The sequence below is a fragment of the Gymnoscopelus braueri genome (genome assembly GCF_963280865.1).
Source record: "Gymnoscopelus braueri genome assembly, chromosome: 4".
Taxonomy (NCBI): domain Eukaryota; kingdom Metazoa; phylum Chordata; class Actinopteri; order Myctophiformes; family Myctophidae; genus Gymnoscopelus; species Gymnoscopelus braueri.
The window spans coordinates 9,058,651-9,078,970 of NC_137605.1; the positions used below are offsets into that span (position 1 = coordinate 9,058,651).

The following is a 20,320-nucleotide window of genomic DNA, read 5'->3' on the forward strand; positions in this document are numbered from 1 at the left end:
GGAATTATTTTTATAAAAAAATACTCTATGTACAGTAGGATGTCTGTGTGTGTGTGTGTGTGTGTGTGTGTGTGTCTGTCTGTCTATCTACACACAATGTCTTTTTAGTCCATCGAATCAGCAGTTCTGCCAACCTTTTAATATTAATAAAGAGGTTATTACATCTGTTGTAATTGTGTATTTGATATGTATTACTTAGTTGGTTCCAGTCAGTAATAATTAACCAATGCTGTATAATCTAATGACTTACCACATACGCACACACACAGAGAGAGAGAGGGGAGAGGCCCCAAATCCAACAGTCACATTTGTTTATTAAAGACATGTGCAATATAAAAGTACAGTAAGCAGCAGACTTTACAACAGAGAGAGATGAGAAAAACAGATCAAACAACAACTTTGACCTCTGAACTCCTGTCTTGAACATCCCAACAGCATTCAGATAAACTATCCAGACTGATTATCTATTGATAATCTGGTTACAATTGATCATTTTAACCAGAGTCCACCCTCTGCTACAGACAGTACCATAGCTGTGTATTTTCCACTACCAGAGTACTGCTGGTATTCATTCTGTTGAACCAGGAACCAGTTGCTATCTGGGCACCAGGTGAAGGTTTAACCTGGTTAGACCTAACCTCGTTCCTAGCCTTACTCATGTCCCCAGGGGAAAAGCCTGGAAAAGAACTACAGCCAAAGATGCTTAAAGATAGCCCAACCCACCCTATGCCACAAGGGGTGAAATGGTACACAAATGGTCTCCTAAGTGGGCGGCGTCTGACGGCAGATCTCATGAATGTCCTATGTTTACTTGTGCTAGATCTCACAAGAGAGTGTTGCTGGGACAGAGAAAGGTTGGTAACAAAGTAAATTTTCTCCTGATTCTTCTCTGAAAAAAGCCATTTTAGTGTCAGAATGTTGGGAAGATTGTGTGAACATGGGGTAAAGAATCGTTCAGATCTTTGCTTCTGGGGGTCCCGGGAACAAACTATTTTGAGATGAGGGTTGGTGGGCAAATACATATCATGTTGGGGGTCCTTGATATGAAAAGGTTTGAGAACCACTGATATAGAAACATGAGTTTTTCAGAAAAACTGTATAACTGAATTAGAACCGGTCTCATGTCTTAAAGGGTTAATAGACTCCAACCTGCTTCCCGTCTCCTAACGAGGTGACCACCTGAGTCACACAGATACGGGAAGTAAAAGCCAGTTGGGCTGCCTTGCTCTTCTATTGTCTATTTCAAAGACCCCCATAACTCAAGAGCGTACAAATGAAACTAAATGGACCTGTAAGTACGCTCTGAGTTACAGACCAGAAAAGGTCCATTTGGAACCCAGAGAAACACTTAAGACACTTTCAGTAGCAGCTCTTCTCCGGCCTAGTTTTGATGAAAGAACACCCCCCCCCCCCTTTCCCTCTCAGTCCTTTTTATTATATCATTAAAAAATACATTCTATACATCTAAATGTGATCTTCAGATCACTTGTTCCTCTTGTAGATCTTCTTGGCGAAGCTGAGGAAGACCTCGTGAGGAAGGTTCTGGGCGTGGCGGGCGATCAGCTTCTGCAGCCGCTTGTAGCTCTCCTCTTCGTGTCTGTGGTAGAGGGAGGACATCTGCAGCTGGTTGTACAAGGCCTTCACCTTGGCCACGCTGGCCTCGTCATGGCGGGCGTAACACGCCTAGAAGAGGACAAATATAAATACACACGTCTTCATCAGTGTTAATTTTGACAGCAAAAATTGATTTAGTTTAGTCAAAGTCTTTTGAATACAATTTCATTTAGTTTTAGTCATATGAAAAGTTTTAGTCGACTAATTATCAAAAGATTGTAGTCGACTAAATCTACAGTTGATTTTGTCAATGTATTTTGGCGGGCCTTGATGGCGTCGTAATGGCTGATTTTACACTTGGTTGCATGCTGAAAATAGCCGATCTACAAGCTCGCAACGGATAGCAGCGTGACGCGTTGTGAGCTTGTGGATTGGATATTTTCAGAGTGCTACCAAAGTGTAAAATTAAAATGAAATTTGAGTTCTACTGGATCTCTTCTCCACTAGTCCCTCCCTAACATTTTAGTCTAGTATTTATTTGTAGACGAAATTGTCAATATATTTAGTCTTAGTTTTAGTCATCATAGCTTAGTTTCTATTTAGTTTTCGTCAGTGAAAAAAGGTAGTACGAACATTTTTCATCGACGAAATTAACACTGGTCTTCATTCATCAGAGAACAAGGGTGAAAGAAAGGCAGGCTAGAGAAAACAAACCGATCAACAAGCGTTGTTTAGTGCAGTGATTCTCAAACTGTTTTATTTCAAGGACCCCCAGTTAGGTTATGTATTACAGACCCCCATAATAATAATAATAATAATAATAATAATAATAATAAGACTTTTCAGCTTTACCCAGCTGATTGCTGCTCAAGTGGTCAGACTAAGCGCAGGGTGGGGGACAGTCAAGTTAGGGGGTTAAGGGTCTTGCTCAGGGACCCCTCGACACATCGCCTGGACCGGGAATCGAACCTGGGACTTTTCGGTTTCCCAAGCTGCCTCTCTACCCATTCAGCTATGGCCGCACCAACTCTAACTCTGAGAGTACATTCGTACACTCTCAGAGTTACAGATCCAAAAGGGTCAATTAGTTCCTAACTATCAATAATTTAGCTGGGACCCCCCCCTCAAGATTGGTCCTTGAGGGGGCTCAAGGACCACACTTTGAGAACCACTGGTCTACTCTCGAGCAGTGGTTCTCAAATGTTTTCATGTTAAGGACCCCCAAAATGATATGCATTTGGCCACGGACCCCCATCTCAAATATTTTGTTCCAGGGACCCCCAGAAGCAAAGATTTGAGTTACAAATGTTCGCTAAAAAAATATATATTCAAAGATTTGCGCTAAAAATATATATATTCAAAGATTTGCATGCATTTTCACGATTTTTCAAAAATAGCAGATCTACAAGCTCATAGTGTGGCACTCGGTGCCGAGCTATGAGCTTGTATATCTGCTATTTTTGAATAGCCAAAGTATAAAAGGTTAAAACTATTGAGATGCTATATTAACACATTTTGCTGGGGACCCCCTGGAACCCCTTCAAGGACCCCTGGGGGTCCACAGACCCCACTTTGAGAACCAATGCTCTAGAGGAGACAAGGCGATCAACAAAAGGGCTGTTCATTGAACTCTGACCTCCAGCTCTGCTCTCTGCTCTGGGGTCATGACCCCCAGGGCTGTGACCACCAGCCAGCTGCACTTGTTGTCCTGGATGTCCGTCCCGATCTTCCCGGTAACAGCCGGGTCTCCGTAACAGTCCAGATAGTCGTCCTACAGCAAGACATGCTGGTTAGAAGAAAACACCAAGACTACCTGCTTGTCTTGATCTCGATAGATACATCTACAATTTACAATGTAGGCGTTTAGCAGACGCTCTTAATCCAGAGCGATTTACAGTAAGCAAGGGAAACACATACATTAAATGTAGACAGTGTAGTGCCTCAGTAATCTAGGATCATAGGTAAACCAAGATAATTAAATTGTTAAAAAAAAAAAAAAAAAAAAAAAAGTTTAGTTTCATGCAACATCAGGCGCAGCCATGAGTGGGCCGTGGCCCACATAGAAAGCTGGCCCACCCAATCGATTTAGGAAAGAATAAAATAAAATAAAATAATTAATTATTATTATTATTATTTTATATTAAATGTTTTGATAAAAAAATCGGTAAAATCAGGCAAAAATCTGAATTAAATAACATAACCCTAACCTAACCCCGAAATAAAGTAACAAAAGAAACGCCCAATATCCGCCCAATAACCGCAAAGCTTCGCGCAAGGGTCGGGGACACATGCGCGCGCGTGCATGCGTGCCACCCGCTCCTACCTAGGCCCAGCCTATACTAGCGTTCTGGCTGCGCCACTGTGCAACATAGATATATAGAGCAAGCTATAATATCAGTCTAAACAATATAAAATAAAACATAACAAATCTGTACATTGAAACTATAGGATGCCAGGTAAATAAATGAACCTGCCATCTGTCTAAATAACATGTTATCTAAATTGGATTTTAACCTTTGCATAAGACAGCATGGTCGTCAGGGCTAGATCAAGTGGGCTAAAGGGCCGTTCAAAGTCACTAGATGTTTATTTTTTAAGGTGGAGTCTGAAGATCTAAATTATCTAAAGATTGAGCAATCGGGACGGTCTATTCTCTATATAGATCTATCTGTCTGTCTGTCTACTGTACAACACAATATTACTGTATAGTGTCAGTAAATGTGCATTTTACAGCTAGTAAACAGGTCTATGTTGCACTACAGCTACAATTCACTATATTCACACGGCAGCCATTTTGCCAACTTGCTGCCGTGTGTCTGCCGTGTGTATATATAGTCTCTGTCGGGTGGAATGTCCAAAACGGACTTTTCAGGATTCAAATTCACAAATAGCAAAAGTAGCAGATCTTCAAGCTCAAAACGCACTGCAGTTCAAGCTTGTAGATCTGCTACTTCTGATGCTTTTGTGGATCGCTGTAGGATGATCAAGTAGGGCATTAATTTACCAAAAAAACAAACACAAAAAGTTAGAATATGGAGATAGGAGTTTACTGGAACGATATGTCACTATGGACATGTTGACTTGACACGTGATGGTGATGATGAAGATGATGACGATGAAGAAGATGAGTGTTATATTAACCTGTATCTGGAAGAACTCGCCCATCTCCAGCAGGATGTGTTTGGCGTTGTTGTGCTCCTCTTCACTGTCGATTCCCGCCTGAAATATTACATTTTTACATGTTAATTATGACACCATTCGACCACAATCAAGCGCACAGAATAATCTGTTGGCTATTTTATAAATTTAGTCCATAACATGTTGGTAAAATAATGTATAAAGTATAAAATGATGGTAAATGCTGATTGCATGCTGATCACTTCTTGGAATATCATGTGTTTATATTTATTTGATACATCACTTAACCAATGATTCAGTTTCTTAAAATCTTATTTTATTAATGTCTTTCCATCGGTGGATCAACACAGCAACATAGAGGTAGTTGGGCTTTATTTATCTCAATAGAAATGCTTCTACTGTATAATGCTATAGTATGGATATCTAATATGTTCATCAATGATTAACCTTCTTGACCGTGACCTCTCTGACCACCATATTGCATCATAGCATTGTTTTGTGATCTCATGATGAGTCATCGTGGACAGACTGACATATCCTACTGGTAACCTTACATAGTCCTACAAAACATACCATGTACATTTATATTCATTTTAACTTACCATGTACATAGCTGCTGCTACCGGCAGGTAGAAAGAGTAGAACGCTGTCTTGTATTTCACAATAGCTTTATACCTGAAAAACATTTGATAGATTGGCATCTTTATTGACAAAAATGCATCTGTCCAAAAGGATAAGTAACAATGAAGCTCATGAGTTTATTTCCATTGTGGTCATTTTACATAATAAAATATAAGTCTGTTACACACGTGTTCCGACAAAATGCACATCTTACTAAATAGACCAACAGTTCAGATTACTCATTTAATTTCACTACTTTCTAGCATGTTTCTTTAATCATTCAAATAATACATTAAACATTCTTTACTGACATTAACTGGCAGAGAGTCTCAATACTATATCAAATGTAGAATATATTTTATTATATCGTCTCTGTGGGGTGGAAACATGTCCCAAACATGTCCAAAACTGTTGCTTTTCAGGATTCAAATTCAAAAGTAGCAGATCTACAAGCTCGAAACGCATCACTTCGTGCTACGTTTCGAGCTTGTACATCTGCTACTTTTGATGCTTTTGTGTGACGCTGTAGAATGATCAAGTAGGGCGTTAATTTACTAAAAAACACAAAAAGTTAGAATATGGAGATAAGAGGTTTCTGCCCGACAGCGACGATATTAACAATTTAAACTATGTCTGTCTCCCTGCATGCATGCCTCACGCCTCCATAGTAAAGCTGTCTGTCTGTCTGTCTGCATGTCTGTCTGTCTGCATGTCTCACCTCTCCATGGTGAACCTGTCGAGGTCTATTTGACCAGGAGGAGCGGTCATCAGGTCCAAAGCCTGACCCAACTCTGTCTGGAAGGTGGTCTGGGAGAATAGAGAGAGAAGAGAACATTTGTGTTAAGGCTCGCACTGCGAGGCGTTGTGAGCTTGTACTTTGACTATTCTCACAATGTTTGCCTCTTTCTTATGTCATATTTGACAATTTGGTCATTTTGGTATTAGAAAGGTCTTAAAAGTCATTAAATTGTAACTTTAGAAATGTGCAGATAACCTGTATACACTTATACTGTATGTTGGTCTGTTTACTGTTGAGTGAGCTTCTGAACAATGTTGCACATTAAGCTAATCATGGGGACCCCCCAAAATAATTTGAGGACCCCCTGGAGGTCCTGACCCCAAGCTTGGGAACCATTGGTGTTGAGAGACAGTAAGCATAGTGTGGAGAGGAGGCACGACAGGTGACCTCCTGACCTCAGAATGGGTAGAGAGAGCCTGCCTGGGAAGCAGAAGGTCCCAGGTTGGATTCCCGGCCCTGCTTAATGTTTCGAGGTGTCCCTGAGCAAGGCACTTAAACCCTAACGCTCCTAAAACTCCTCTCTGGGGCAGCAATCAGCAGGGTGAAGCTGAAAACAAGGGATGAATTAGTATTATTACCTCTGTGAACAGTTCCAGCAGGTGAACGTAGTAGCCCTGCTCCCTGCAGTGTCTCCTCAGCAGCCTGTAGATGGCGCCCTCCAGCAGAAAGGAATCGTTGATGGCGTCCAATCCAATACCATCCTGCAACACAGTCAATAATTATATAACTTTACAACAGCCATTTAGTCTTATTTATGAATATTATGTTTCAGGATTACATTAAGTTGGTATCATTATTACTATTTATTGCACAGACCTTCTTGTACCAGCAAGGCTGTCCCCTACGGGTGACAGATGCATCCATGATGTCATCAGCTACCAGGAAAAACGCCTGGAGCTGAGAGAGAGGGAGAGAGAGTGAGAGTGAGAGTGAGAGTGAGAGTGAGAGAGAGAGAGAGAGAGAGAGAGGAATTAATAAAGGTAGGTTTTCAGTAGTAGATAAGAAAAGAGTATTTTCAAGTGGAATAGCCTAGTCCAGACTGGTTCTCAAACTTGTCAAGGACCCCCAAATTTTCCAATACTTTCAGGATTTAAACAAAAAAAAAAGATGTACATGTTTTTGATAGCCAACGTATTAAAATCTGGATAAAAGTGGTTAAAATGTGTGTGATGTTGTATTACTAGAGTAATAGTACTCAACATCAAGAGTATGTTAATACAATATAACCTATACAGATGGGGTGGTTGTACTATGTCTCACTGCTCTTCTATTGAGACATTTAGATCGTGTCAAAGGTCATGTCTCACCTAGACATATCTAACACGAATTTTGACCTGATGATCAAGTTTCAATTTATCCCCTGGGCAAGCAGGTACGCTCTATTAGCTCAATGGTAAAAACATCAGCACTTGCGCAGGAAGCCGGGTTCAAATCCGGGGTAGGAGAGGAAAGTTACATAGTGCAGCTTTAACCACATGCATACAACCTCAAATATAGTGGTGAAAATAGCCGATCTACATGCAAGAGCTTGCAGATCGGCTATTTTCAGCGAAGGCATTTGGTGTTGTCTGAGGTAAAACAGGAGCTGACCTTATATAGAGCCCTGGGGGACACCAGTCAACTAAGTATACAGGATTTAGGTGCTTAAAGTCATCACATTGTAGCGAGTAATGTGCACAGTGATACATAGCAATGATATTTCCTGTATACGGTATATAGTATTGATGTAGCCTCGTTCCCAGTCTCACTCATCTGCGAAGAGAAGAGCCTGGCCACGACCTAAACCAGCGTGTCTCGGAAGTCCTGAGTGGACAGGATTTCTGTTGTACGTGTTTCCCCGGAAACTATATTTTTTTACCAATCACAACACTCGTTTCATTCACGGAGAATGTGAACAGATTTGTAAAGCATCAACGTCATTTCCTTGGGCGGTACTTCCACCAAATTCAACCATTTCCGCCTAGACAACCAACATCCCAGGTCTTGCCCAGCGTGGTAATGTATTGATGTTTGTGTGCAGGGTCTTTTCTGATTGGTTAGGTTAGTTGCTCTCACCAGCTCTATACACCAGCCAACCAGCAGCGCTCTCTGCACAGCATCCTGGGTAAGCTGGGTGGGCGGGACCAGCTCCCGTAACGAGCCAATCACAGACAGGCCTCGATTCCTCTTGCCTCCGGGGGAGTTGTACACCAAAACCTAAAAGAAAAGAAAAGAAAGAGAAAGAAAGAAAGAGACGGTTTAAACGAGAGACAGAGAGATTCTGATTATTGTATACTCACTGTAGATTGACTGTCCATGACGGTCCATATTTGTCCATTCTCCCACTGTGTAGCTTGCTGACATATCCACACTGTATATACACTCATATACCACTAGTGATAGACTGTGTAGTGGGTTAACGGCTGTAGATGTTTTACTGTTGATAGATATTCTTCATTATATCCACTGTAGATTGACTGTACATACTGTATTCAAACATCCTAGATTATTCATTCATTCATTAAAACAAATCGAGGATAACACAATAAAGTCCAGGACTTGTTTCCATTGTGGTCCTCACATAGAAAGATGACAAAAACAAGTGTCCAGGCTGTTCCACCGGGTGGCACTAATGTGAGTTAATGATCCCGAGTCCTGAACGTATACAGGCACACATTAGCGATGGTAGATCTAGTGAACACCTTGTGTGAGTCCCTGACCAGACATTTATTTTTTTAAACACAGGGACCACTCCATGTATAATCCTATGAATCATGATCAATCTCGCCAGATAGACCTTTGATTCTAGAGGGAGCCAGTTAATCTTCCTGAAGTGCATCCTGATTTCTGCCAACATGACATCTAGGACCTAAACCTAGTATGACTCTTATTAGTCTGTTTTACTTTCAGCAGTTTGTTTAAACTCTCATACCAGGACGTGCACGCACATATCAAAGTTCATAGAATTATAGAGTTTGCTCAAATCAATTTAGCGTTTCTGGACAAACACTAGGTCAGACCTGAGACCTTACCCAGTAGTACTTTGTTGGCCATGCTGTTACCATCCATGTTGCTCTCTAAAATGCAACCCAGGTACTTAACTGATGATTTAACAGCAGTGGTGTAAAGTAACTATGTACATTCAAGTACTGTACTTAAGTACACTTTTGAGGATTTTTTACTTTACTGGAGTTTTTCCCATTTTCAGTACTTTTACTTCTACTCCACTACATCTCAGAGGCAAATATTATACTTTTACACCACTACAATTATTTGAACACTTTAGTTACTAGTTACTTTGTAGATTTTTTTTGATTATTATTACAAAACAACCATTAACCACTTCAGCCCTATATACATTTCGGCCATTTGAAAATAGCCGATCTACAAGCTCACAATGCTTGTAGATCTGCTATTTTCAAAAGATTTAAAAACATTTGAAAACTTTTTGAAATGGGACATTCTGCATAATGAGTACTTTCTACTTTTGGTACTTTAAGTACATTTTGATACCAATACTTTTGTACTTTTACTCAAGTAAATTTAAAATTCCGGACTTTTAATTGTAACAGAGTATTTCTACATTGCAGTATTGATCACACACACACACACACACACACACACACACACCCAGGGCTCACCTCTCTGAGTCGGGTCAGGGCGTCGGTCAGTGCAGGGTCCGTCAGGTCTCCCTCTGTGAGTTCTGTCACCAGCTCATCGAACTGGTCCTGGAACAGCTGAGAGTCTGACAGCAGAGCCTTCTTACAGCGAGTCCCGTTAGTGGCGCTGTCCCCCTGCAGAGAGGAGGCACATGATATGATATGAGGGGTTAGTCCTGTTAGAGCAGTGTTTCCCAAACAAGTAAATATCCCCTTTTTTTCCGTTTCCAACATTTAAAAAGCATATATATAGTTTAAACAAAGACATTTTTTTTAATTAATTTTTTTATAAGAGCTTGTAGATCTGCTATTTTCACTAGTTTGGGTCCCGGGCAAACATCTAATATCTCTTTTTGGTCTTGAACTAAAAAGTTTGGGAACCACTGTGTTAAGAGCATTGTGGAGTGGGGTGCCAGGGACCCCCTTGAGGGGATACCCCGCAAAATGAGGACCATCTTAAGCACTATTTTTTAAATAATGTGATGCAACACGTTGCGAGCCAGTAGATTGACTATTTATTTTAATTTTATGTTTGCTTTTGACTCGCATAAAATAAGGACACCATTCACTGGATTGAAAGTGGTTGATTGCACTATAATTTCACAACCTCAAAGGTAATCACTCATTCAGATAATAGGTTACTCTCTTCGATTACATTATACAAAGGGAGAATTCTGTACTTGTCTAATCCAACAACAAATATCTCCTCCTATGGGGGGTCCCTGGTACAACATCTTTTCAAATGGGGGGATCCATGGCTAATAATAAGTATCAGTTTGAGGGTCCTTGACATGAAAATGGTTTTTGACAACCACTGCATTAGTCAGTCTCTCTGCACAGAGGAGGTGTCATTAGTCCCATTACAGAGACACAACTTTTAGGAGGACATAGTTAGACATAGCCTTAGATCAAGACTCTGGTAGATGTATTTTTTTAAATCAATTTTGACATTTTTATATCTACGAGTCTTAGCGACCCCCCCCCCCCCCCCGTTTGCCCTGGAATGTCACCAGTAAAGCCCGTATTTCTCCGAACAAGAACATGTACAAATGCAAAATATAAGGTGCTTACCCGCTTTCCCCAAATGTTAACTAGGTGTCCGGAGTATTTGTGCAATGTAGTAGTCGACATTTATCAATAAAGAAGTGTTTTAATCCAGCCTGTGGCCGAACGCCATTTCTTTCCCCTCGTTTACATTGACAGTAATTCCGGCTTTCACCGGATGCGCCCCGTCACCAGCACCCATTGAGAAATACCGACAGAATCGGCCACAAACGGGATTAAAACACTTCTTTATTGAAACATATGGACTAATACATTGCAAAAATACTCCGGACACCTAGTTAACATTTGGGGCAAGCACCTTATATTTTGCATTTGTACATGTTGTATGAGAAATACGGGCTTTACTGGTGACATTCCAGGGCAAACTGGGGGCGGGGGGGGGTGTTCGCCAAGACTCTCGTAGATACGAAAGTATGAGTCAGACTCGATGAAATCCATCTACGATAGTCTTGATCTAAGGCTAACCTTGCTTACAGGAGGAGGAGGACAGCAGGAGCTGTAGCGTACAGGAAGAGGAGGACATGAGGAGGAGGTGCAAAGTACAGGAGGAGGAGGAGGAGCAGGGCAGCAGGAGGAGGAGAAGATGTAACGCAGAGGAGGAGGTGGAGGAGCAGCTCTAATGGTCTTAGGAGTCAGGGCGAGCAGAGCCCCGAGCAAGTGTTGTTTCATCTCATAGAAAGGTCACGTTACCTGCATCATAAATAATCTATAATAACTAACATGGATCACTCAATAAATAGCTTGTACTGGCCTGCTAAGCTAGCCTGTTAGCTCCATGGAGGTTAGCTCTCAACAAAACACTGTCATAAAGAGGAGAGGACAGATCAGATGAAAGGAGGATTAGCTGCTTTATTAGCTTAGTTAGCATCTACGGTGTCACGTTCAACATGGGTCGACGTGAAACCAGGACCCAGGTGCTACGTGTTTAGGACCTACCTACAGAACCATGCAATATGAAGTCACATATGTGCAGTGGTGGAAAGTAACTAAGTACATGTACTCAAGTACTGTACTTAAGTACAATTTTGAGGTACTTTTACTTTACTGGAGTCTTTCCAATTTTCAGTATTTTTTACTCCACTACATATCAGAGGCAATTGTACTTTTACTCCACCACAATTATTTAAAAACTTTAGTTACTAGTTACTTTGCAGATATAAAATATTACATTATAAAACATACATTAACCACTTTAGCCTTATTTTATACCTAGGCTATTTGAAAATAGCCTTGAAAATAATATTTCAAACATTTTTGTACTTTTACTTTTGGTACTTTAAGTATATTGTGATGTCAATACTTCTGTACTTACTCAAGTAACATTTTGAACACAGGCCTTTTACTTGTAACAGAGTATTTTTACATTGTGGTGTTGCTACTTTTACTCAAGTAAAATATCTAAGTACTTCTTCCACCACTGCATATATGTGACTTCATATTTTATTTAACTGTGTTATTAATACAAAATAAGATCATTATTAGCCTTGGATCAAGACTAAGACTATCGTAGATGTATTTGATCAAGTCTGACTTTTACTTTCGTATATATGATAGATATGCAAATGTAAAAATCGATAAATCCAAGGCTATACATCATTATAGTTTAAAAACCGTGTAGCAGAATAATGCAACTAGTCTGCTATGACGTTACTGTAACGGCAAATCACGTTACATTTGTAATGCAGTGAAGAACAGATAGAAATGAAACATACACACTTGATACATGTTATGTCCTCAGATTTTGAGTCTGAAAAAGTCTGAATTGATCTACTATAGCATGCTCAAAGGGGACGCCAGGTTGAAAGTGATTAAAATAATGTTTATCATCATTAAATGATGACACCTAAATAAATGATATGTTATCGATCAGCGCCCGTTCAGTCAAAACCAGTCTTCTGATTCTACACCCAATACATAAACCAATAATCCATAATATAAACCTATATATTCAACACATGAAACAGACTTACCATGATTGATAACTGTAAGTTAGTGGATCAGAAACAGAAGTAGATCTCCCGGCTTGGCTGGCTGTCAGTCTGTGTATGAGACGCAGCGATACAAAACAGGATGTTCGGTTTGTAGTTTCTGTCTCCGTTGCCGGCAGCTTTATCTCGACGTCACCGAACTGCAACTCCCAAGGTCCTCTGCGGGGAGTGGGGCGTGGGCTTCTAAGGCTCCATATGACATCGAAGGCTCTCATTCGCTGGCGCCATCGAACCAGGATGGGCTCTCACGTCGCCTGGCCAATGGGAAGGAGGAAGAGGCGTGGTCTGGATGGTGGGACTTGTTTCTCTCGTTCAGATTTGTCAATGGACTGCTACACTACTGTGTACTGAGTTGAGTACACACGCACTGCGTGCACACACACGCACACGCACGCGCGCGCACACGCACACACACACACACACACACACACACACACACACACACACACACACACACACACAATTCAATTCAATTCAAAGGGCTTTATTGGCATGAGAAAACATACGTTTACATTGCCAAAGCAGAAAGCATAATACAACAATACAGCAATACAATCAAAACAAAAATATGTACATTTGAAAGTCAGAATCTTCAATAGATCAATTTCTATGTACCAAGATCACTGGATGCAGTTATCTTGCAGTTATCTGTGTGTGTGTGTGTGTTACACACACACACACACACACACACACACACACACACACACACACACACACACACACACACACTCTAGTAGGCTGTAGTCAGTGGTGGAAAGTAACTAAGTACATTTACTTAAGTACTTAAGTACAGTTTTGAGGTACTACTTTGAGGACTACTTTTCAGATATGAATTATTACATTATAAAACATACATTAACCACTTTAGCCCTATTTTATACATAGGCTATTTGAAAATAGCAGATCTACAAGCTCACAACGCGTTGTGAGCTTATAGATTGGCTATTTTCAAACATTTTAGTACTTTTACTTTTGGTACTTTAAGTACATTTTGATGCCAATACTTTTGTACTTTTACTCAAGTAAATGTTTAATTCTGGACTTTTACTTTTAACAGAGTATTTCTATATTGCAGTATTGATACTTTTACTTAAGTAAAGAATTTGAGTATTTTTTCCACCACTGGCTGTAGTATTATGTTTTATGACCCATCCTTATAATTCTGAAACTATCATTACACCTGGGTTTAAATTTTTTCATTGAATACTTTATTAGAAGTTTGCAGAAAAAATCACAAGAAAGTACAGTTCAATACAAAGTCAGCTAATAGGAATTTAAAAAACCAAGAAAGATATTGGCTTGTTTCCATTAGGGTCCTTTGTACTCAATTCATTGTGACATTAAATGACAGATAATGACAGGTTAAAACTAAAATAAACTTCACAGTAAAAGTGAGTGACAATGTTATCACAAAGAAAAGAGGAAATTACCATTTTTTTGTGTACAGGATCTCCTCACTGGTCAGTAGGAATACTCTAGCTGGAGCACAATGTCACTATGCCTTAAAAACAAGACTCCAGACATCCCAAAACAATTTGGTCAGGCTACTACTTGGCCTCACATCTACAACTCATTTAACCCCTGCTCACTTTGCTAGGGTGGCATGGCTCAGGGTAGAGGCAACTTGCAATGGGCCTGGTCTACAAGATACGCTGCACCTCAAACACAAAGACCACCTGTACCTGTCAAACTACTTCAAAAACGTTGAAGACGTCCACAAACACAACACCAGAGGGAGCTCCACAGATCACGTTCAACACAGATTCGGCTCAAACAAGGGGTTAAATCAGGGTCATATGTCCATACACTGACAAATATGTCCGTGGCAAGACTTGTCCGTGGCAAATGTTAGATTTTGTTCGTCGCGAGTGCCCGCGACGACCGGCCGATGGTCTGCTATTCGACTAAGCGCCGTCCAAGTTATGTACCGATAGGCACAGAATCGTAAATAATATTGGTGGGGACTGCGTTACACAAACGCAGCACACTCCCAAAGCTGGCGCCGCCGGCAGCTCCGCGGAGCTGTAAGGCATACATTATTATTTCATTTAGAAAAGAAGGTTTACAAAAAAACTTCTTTAAAAAAAAGTATGCAACTGGGGGAGCATGCTTATAATATTTACTCTTAGGCCTACCCAGTCAAGGCTTTATTAACGTTTTGACGCAAGGTGTTCTTCAGAATGAGGAACAGGTTAAACACAACACTCTTTATACGTGGCAACACCCCAGACCACAGAACAAAAAGGGAAGCACGTCAGAGCGCTTTCTGTGATTCTGAGGGGCAAATGACTGAAATGTGTAGGACACAATTTTTCACTTAACATTTGCGTGTCATGAAAAAAATCCTGCACACTGTCTTCACTTACAGCCTTTTGGTCTAAACGACCTTCATCAGGTATCCCCCGATGATACCTGATGAAGGTTGTTTAGACCAAAACGTTGCAATAAACTACTGCTGTAAGTGAAGACAGTGTGCAGGATTTTTTTGTGACTGTCCATAGATGAAGAGAGAAAGAGAGAAAAGAAAAGAAAAGCTACCTGTTTCAATGTGTTAAGAGACGCCAGCCAAAGAAGTGTCTTGTTCAAACTGTGGTCAGTGAGGATCTCACATCACTCCATAGCAACCTATGGGAGGTGTCCTATCGTTGCTGTCAGGCAGAAACATCCTATCTCCATATTTCAATATATTTCCATATTATTTTTGTGTAAATGAATGCCCTACTTTGTCATGTACTGTAGCTCTAAGCGTAAATTCAATAAGGAAGATCTCTGTTGTCATTCACTGCTAAGTGTGAGCACTTCTAGAGTCTAATTACCAAACGTGTTATTAAAAACAAATTCTCATTTACAGCAACTCAGTGGTGGAAAAAGTATTCAAATGTTTTACTTAAGTAAAAGTATCAATACTGCAATGTAGAAGTACTCCGTTACAAGTAAAAGTCCGGAATTCAAAATTTACTTGAGTAAAAGTACAAAAGTATTGGTATCAAAATGTACTTAAAGTACCAAAAGTAAAAGTACTAAAATGTTTGAAAATAGCAGATCTACAAGATCGTCTTGTAGATCTTGTCTATTTTCAAATAGCCTAGGTATAAAATAGGGCTAAAGTGGATAATGTTTTAGAACGTAATAATTTATATATGCAAAGTATAGTAACTTAAGTTTTCAATTAATTGTAGTGGAGTAAAAGTACAATATTTGCCTCTGAGATGTAGTGGAGTAGAAGTAAAAGTATAGACAATTGGAAATACTCCAGTAAAGTAAAAGTACCTCAAAATTGTACTTAAGTACAGCACTTGAGTAAATGTACTTAGTTACTTTACACCACTGCAACTTGATCTCCCCATTATTGAAATGTAGCTCTAAGCGTAAATTCAATAAGGGAGATCTCTGTTCTCTCTCATTCACAGTTAAGTGTAAGCACTTCTAGCCAATCTGCAGTCAGCCAATCAGGCAACTGGTCTCCGCCTTTAAATATCACTGCCTCTGACGCTCATCATTCTCTTTCCAGCATGCAACAAGCAACCCACCGCCGTCCCCAACTCCACCAAGTCTCTATCGTCTAGAGTTGAGAAGGAAGGAGGTTCATCTGCACTGCCACCACCAGCGTCTAGACTCTTAGGGTTTCTCCCTATTAATAGCAAATCTTGCACGTTGCATAATCGTTGCTGTCCGGCAGAAACCACCTAACTCCATTTTTCCACTTTTGCATTTTTTCCCCCATAAATCAGTGCTATTGAACACCCTTTACATCTGTGTGTTGATTAAAAAAATATTGAACCAATGAATAAAAATATTGAACATTTTGGAGTTAGCTGGTTTCTGCCGGACAGCAGAGATATGTGTTAAATGTTAACGGAGTTTAATTGCCAAAATGTTTTATTCAATACATCTTTCATTTGCAACAACTTGATCTCTCCATTATCGAAATACTACTGTGTCACACAAAAGTTGTAAAACAGCCTAGAGCTAGATCTGCTGTTTGTGGACTTTTTGGTTCCACTTCTGAAATTCAGGCTCCGGAACAGGGGGTCTCAGACAGTTATTAGGCCCCCTGACTTGCAGGCCCCTGGACCCCTGGGCCCGACAAGCCTGTTCAAGTGCTGCCATGCCATTTATAATTGAAAATGCCTCTTTAGGCACCATGCTCAATAATAAATGACTATGACCATGTGGAAGAACGCTTTTTTTCTGCTTTTCATAATAAAGGTATTGCTAAGAAATAAAGATTTGTATAACTGCATTATGACAGAACTGATTGCTTACTCTAGCACAGTGTTTCTCGAATGGCGTTATGTACCTCTAGGGGTACGCAGAGATACTAGAGGGGGTACTTGAAGGTGGAACATGAAAAGAAAAAGTATTTTACTGACTAGCACAAATGTTAATGAACAAAAAGCAATACGTAGTTGCCATTATGCTGGTTTATTTTGAACATACTGACTGGAGTTTTTGGATTCAGAGATAATGGAAAAGGGGTTATTTCCACAATCAAGTTTGAGAACCACTGCATTAGGACAGTGGTGAGCAAACCTTTTATTTTCAAGGACCCCCATGATTTCCACGAAATAAAAAAACAGCCTTTGTATATAATTTCTGCGAAATAACATGTGGCTGAGTGTGTGTGTGTGTGTGTGTGTGTGTGTGTGTGTGTGTGTGTGTGTGTGTGTGTGTGTGTGTCTGTGTCCTCATGTTTTGGTGCGAGTGGTTTTGATGTGTTTCCGTTCCCCTGTGTTTTAGAAACGTACAGCTCACTTCCTGTGTGTGTGTGTGCGTGTGTGTGTGTGTGTGCGTGTGTGTGTGTCTGTCCTCATGTTTTGGTGCGAGTGGTTTTGATGTGTTTCCGTTCCCCTGTGTTTTAAAAACGTACAGCTCACAATTTGTCGAGGTGTCACTGGGCAAGACACTTAACCCTTCTACTCCCCCCCTGTGCTCAAGTCTGACCACTTAAGCAGCAATCAGCCGGGTGAAGCTGAAAACTGAATTTCTATATATGTTGGACAATCGATGAACTGAACTGGTGCAGGGATAGATGATGGGGGGCCAGTAACCGAACAAATTAATGAGAAAAATTGGGGTAAAGAATATGAACTTGAACGTGGGTTAGTTATTGTGCCTGTACTTTGCTTTTCCCGTCTTTTTTTCTCCTTCTTTCTTTTTTTTTTTTTCTTTTCTTTTCTTTCCCTTTTTTACTGATGTTTTGTGTCAAAGTTTTTTTCTGTTTTTTTTTTTGTTGTTTTCTCTGTTTCGATGTTGTACTTTTTGTACGGCGACCAGTGTGCATTACCGCCCGGCGACCGGCGTGCATTACCACCCGGCGCCCGGCGTGCATTACCGCCCGGCGTGCATTACCGCCCGGCGACCGGTGTGCATTGCCGCCCGGCGACCGGCGTGCATTGCCGCCCGGCGACCGGCGTGCATTACCGCCCGGCTGACCGGCGTGCATTACCGCCCGGCGACCGGCGTGCATTACCGCCCGGCGACCGGCGTGCATTACCTACCGCCCGGCGACCAGCATGCATTACCGCCCGGCGACCAGCATGCATTACCGGCCGGCGACCAGCGTGCAATACCGCCCGGCGACCAGTGTGCATTACCGCCCGGCGACCAGCGTGCATTACCGCCCGGCGACCAGCATGCATTACCGCCCGGCGACCAGCATGCATTACCGGCCGGCGACCAGCGTGCAATACCGCCCGGCGACCAGTGTGCATTACCGCCCGGCGACCAGCGTGCATTACCGCCTGGCGAACAGCGTGCAATACCTACCGCCCGGCGACCGGCGTGCATTACCGCCTGGCGAACAGCGTGCAATACCTACCACCCGGCGCCCGGCGTGCATTACCGCCCGGCGTGCATTACCGCCCGGCGACCGGTGTGCATTGCCGCCCGGCGACCGGCGTGCATTGCCGCCCGGCGACCGGCGTGCATTACCGCCCGGCGACCGGCGTGCATTACCGCCCGGCGACCGGCGTGCATTACCGCCGGGCGACCGGCGTGCATTACCGCCCGGCGACCGGCGTGCATTACCTACCGCCCGGCGACCAGCATGCATTACCGCCCGGCGACCAGCATGCATTACCGGCCGGCGACCAGCGTGCAATACCGCCCGGCGACCAGTGTGCATTACCGCCCGGCGACCAGCGTGCATTACCGCCTGGCGAACAGCGTGCAATACCTACCGCCCGGCGACCAGCGTGCATTACCGCCCGGCTACCGGCGTGCATTACCTACCGCCCGGCGACCGGCGTGCATTACACCGCCCGGCGACCAGCGCGCATTACCGCCCGGCGACCAGCGTGCATTACCTACCGCCCGGCGACCAGCGTGCATTACTGCCCGGCGACCAGCGTGCATTACCGCCCGGCGACCAGCGTGCATTACCGCCCGGCGACCGGCGTGCATTACTGCCCGGCGTGCATTACCGCCCGGCGACCAGCGTGCATTACCGCACAGCGACCAGCGTGCATTACCTACCGCCCGGGCGGTGGTGACCAGCGTGCATCTCTAACCAGCGATTGTAAACCTCCTCAGCTGCCCAGCAATGGTGACGGTGAGTCTCCGCTGCTGCTGCTGCTGCCAAGCAGCAGCAGCCAAGCAGCAGCAGCCAAGCAGCAGCACCAGCGTGCATCTCTAACCAGCGATTGTAAACCTCCTCAGCTGCCCAGCAATGGTGACGGTGAGTCTCCGCTGCTGCTGCTGCTGCCAAGCAACGCTGAGGTGCTGCTGTTGCCAAGCAACGTTCCGTTTTATCCTGCATCGGTTGTGCCCGCCGACTTTTTGTCTGAACTCCGGTCGACTGTCCCCGCCGAAACCCTGTCGATATCTGCGTCGGCTGTCCCCGCCGATGTCTCACCTGTCCCCTCATTAGCTGTCTTGTAGCCTACTTTACTATTTTTTCCCTCCAATTTCCAATACTTTTACTTCTACTCCAATACATCTCAGATCCAAATATGGTACTTTTACTTCACTACATTTATTTGAAAACTTTAGTTACTAGTTACTTTGTAGATTTTGATTATTATTATAAAACATACATTAACCACTATTTACATTTCGTCCATTTGAAAATAGCCGATCTACAAGCTCACAATGCGTCACGATGCGGCGCATTGTGAGCTTGTAGATCTGCTATTTTCAAAAGATTTTTATAAAATTGAAAACTTGAAATGGGACATTCTGCATAGAGTACTTTTACTTTTGGTACTTTAAGTATATTTTGATAAAAATACTTTTGCACTTTTACTCAAGTACATTTTTAATTCCGGACTTTTACTTGCAACAGAGTATTTTTACATTGCAGTATTGATACTTTTAAGAAAAAGTGTGAGTACTTTTTTCCACCACTGACTAATTACATATTTAACAATACAAACAGCACTGTTGTTTTTACTGTAGCACATATAATAGGAGGCAGGATGTGGGCACCTGTGTTTTGAACACACTCTCTTTCCTGTCGTGACAACTAAAAGCTGAATGAGGACTTTACCTTATTTGTACATCAATGCACATGCATG

The 20,320-nt window shown here is 42.1% G+C and overlaps 1 protein-coding gene across 2 annotated transcripts; it reads right to left on the bottom strand.

The window, feature by feature from the left end:
- Positions 1-297: 297 nt before the first annotated feature.
- fdps (farnesyl diphosphate synthase (farnesyl pyrophosphate synthetase, dimethylallyltranstransferase, geranyltranstransferase)) lies at positions 298-12,925 on the bottom strand. 2 transcript variants are annotated; one of them, XM_080426650.1, is made up of 10 exons: positions 12,786-12,925; positions 9,733-9,885; positions 8,168-8,308; positions 6,929-7,009; positions 6,691-6,813; positions 6,032-6,120; positions 5,295-5,367; positions 4,696-4,773; positions 3,191-3,325; positions 298-1,683 (listed from the first exon to the last, which is right to left on the bottom strand). In XM_080426650.1, the coding sequence occupies exons 1-10, from the start codon at positions 12,786-12,788 to the stop codon at positions 1,483-1,485; spliced, it is 1,077 nt and encodes a 358-aa protein (XP_080282776.1). In that variant the 5' UTR covers positions 12,789-12,925; the 3' UTR covers positions 298-1,482. The 2 variants fall into 2 exon arrangements, with proteins under 2 accessions (XP_080282776.1, XP_080282775.1); XM_080426649.1 differs by lacking the exon at positions 12,786-12,925 and adding an exon at positions 11,323-11,675.
- Between the last annotated feature and the right edge of the window lie 7,395 nt (positions 12,926-20,320).

Bases quoted from the DNA above. Each gene is read 5' to 3' on its own strand.
- fdps (XM_080426649.1), bottom strand. From the start codon at position 11,484: ATGAAACAACACTTGCTCGGGGCTCTGCTCGCCCTGACTCCTAAGACC. The intron at 9,886-11,322 runs GTACGCTACAGC...TCCTCTCTGCAG, and splicing joins CCTCATGTCCTCCTCTTCCT to GGGGACAGCGCCACTAACGG. The intron at 1,684-3,190 runs GTCAGAGTTCAA...GTCCTCTTCTAG, and splicing joins AGCAGAGAGCAGAGCTGGAG to GCGTGTTACGCCCGCCATGA.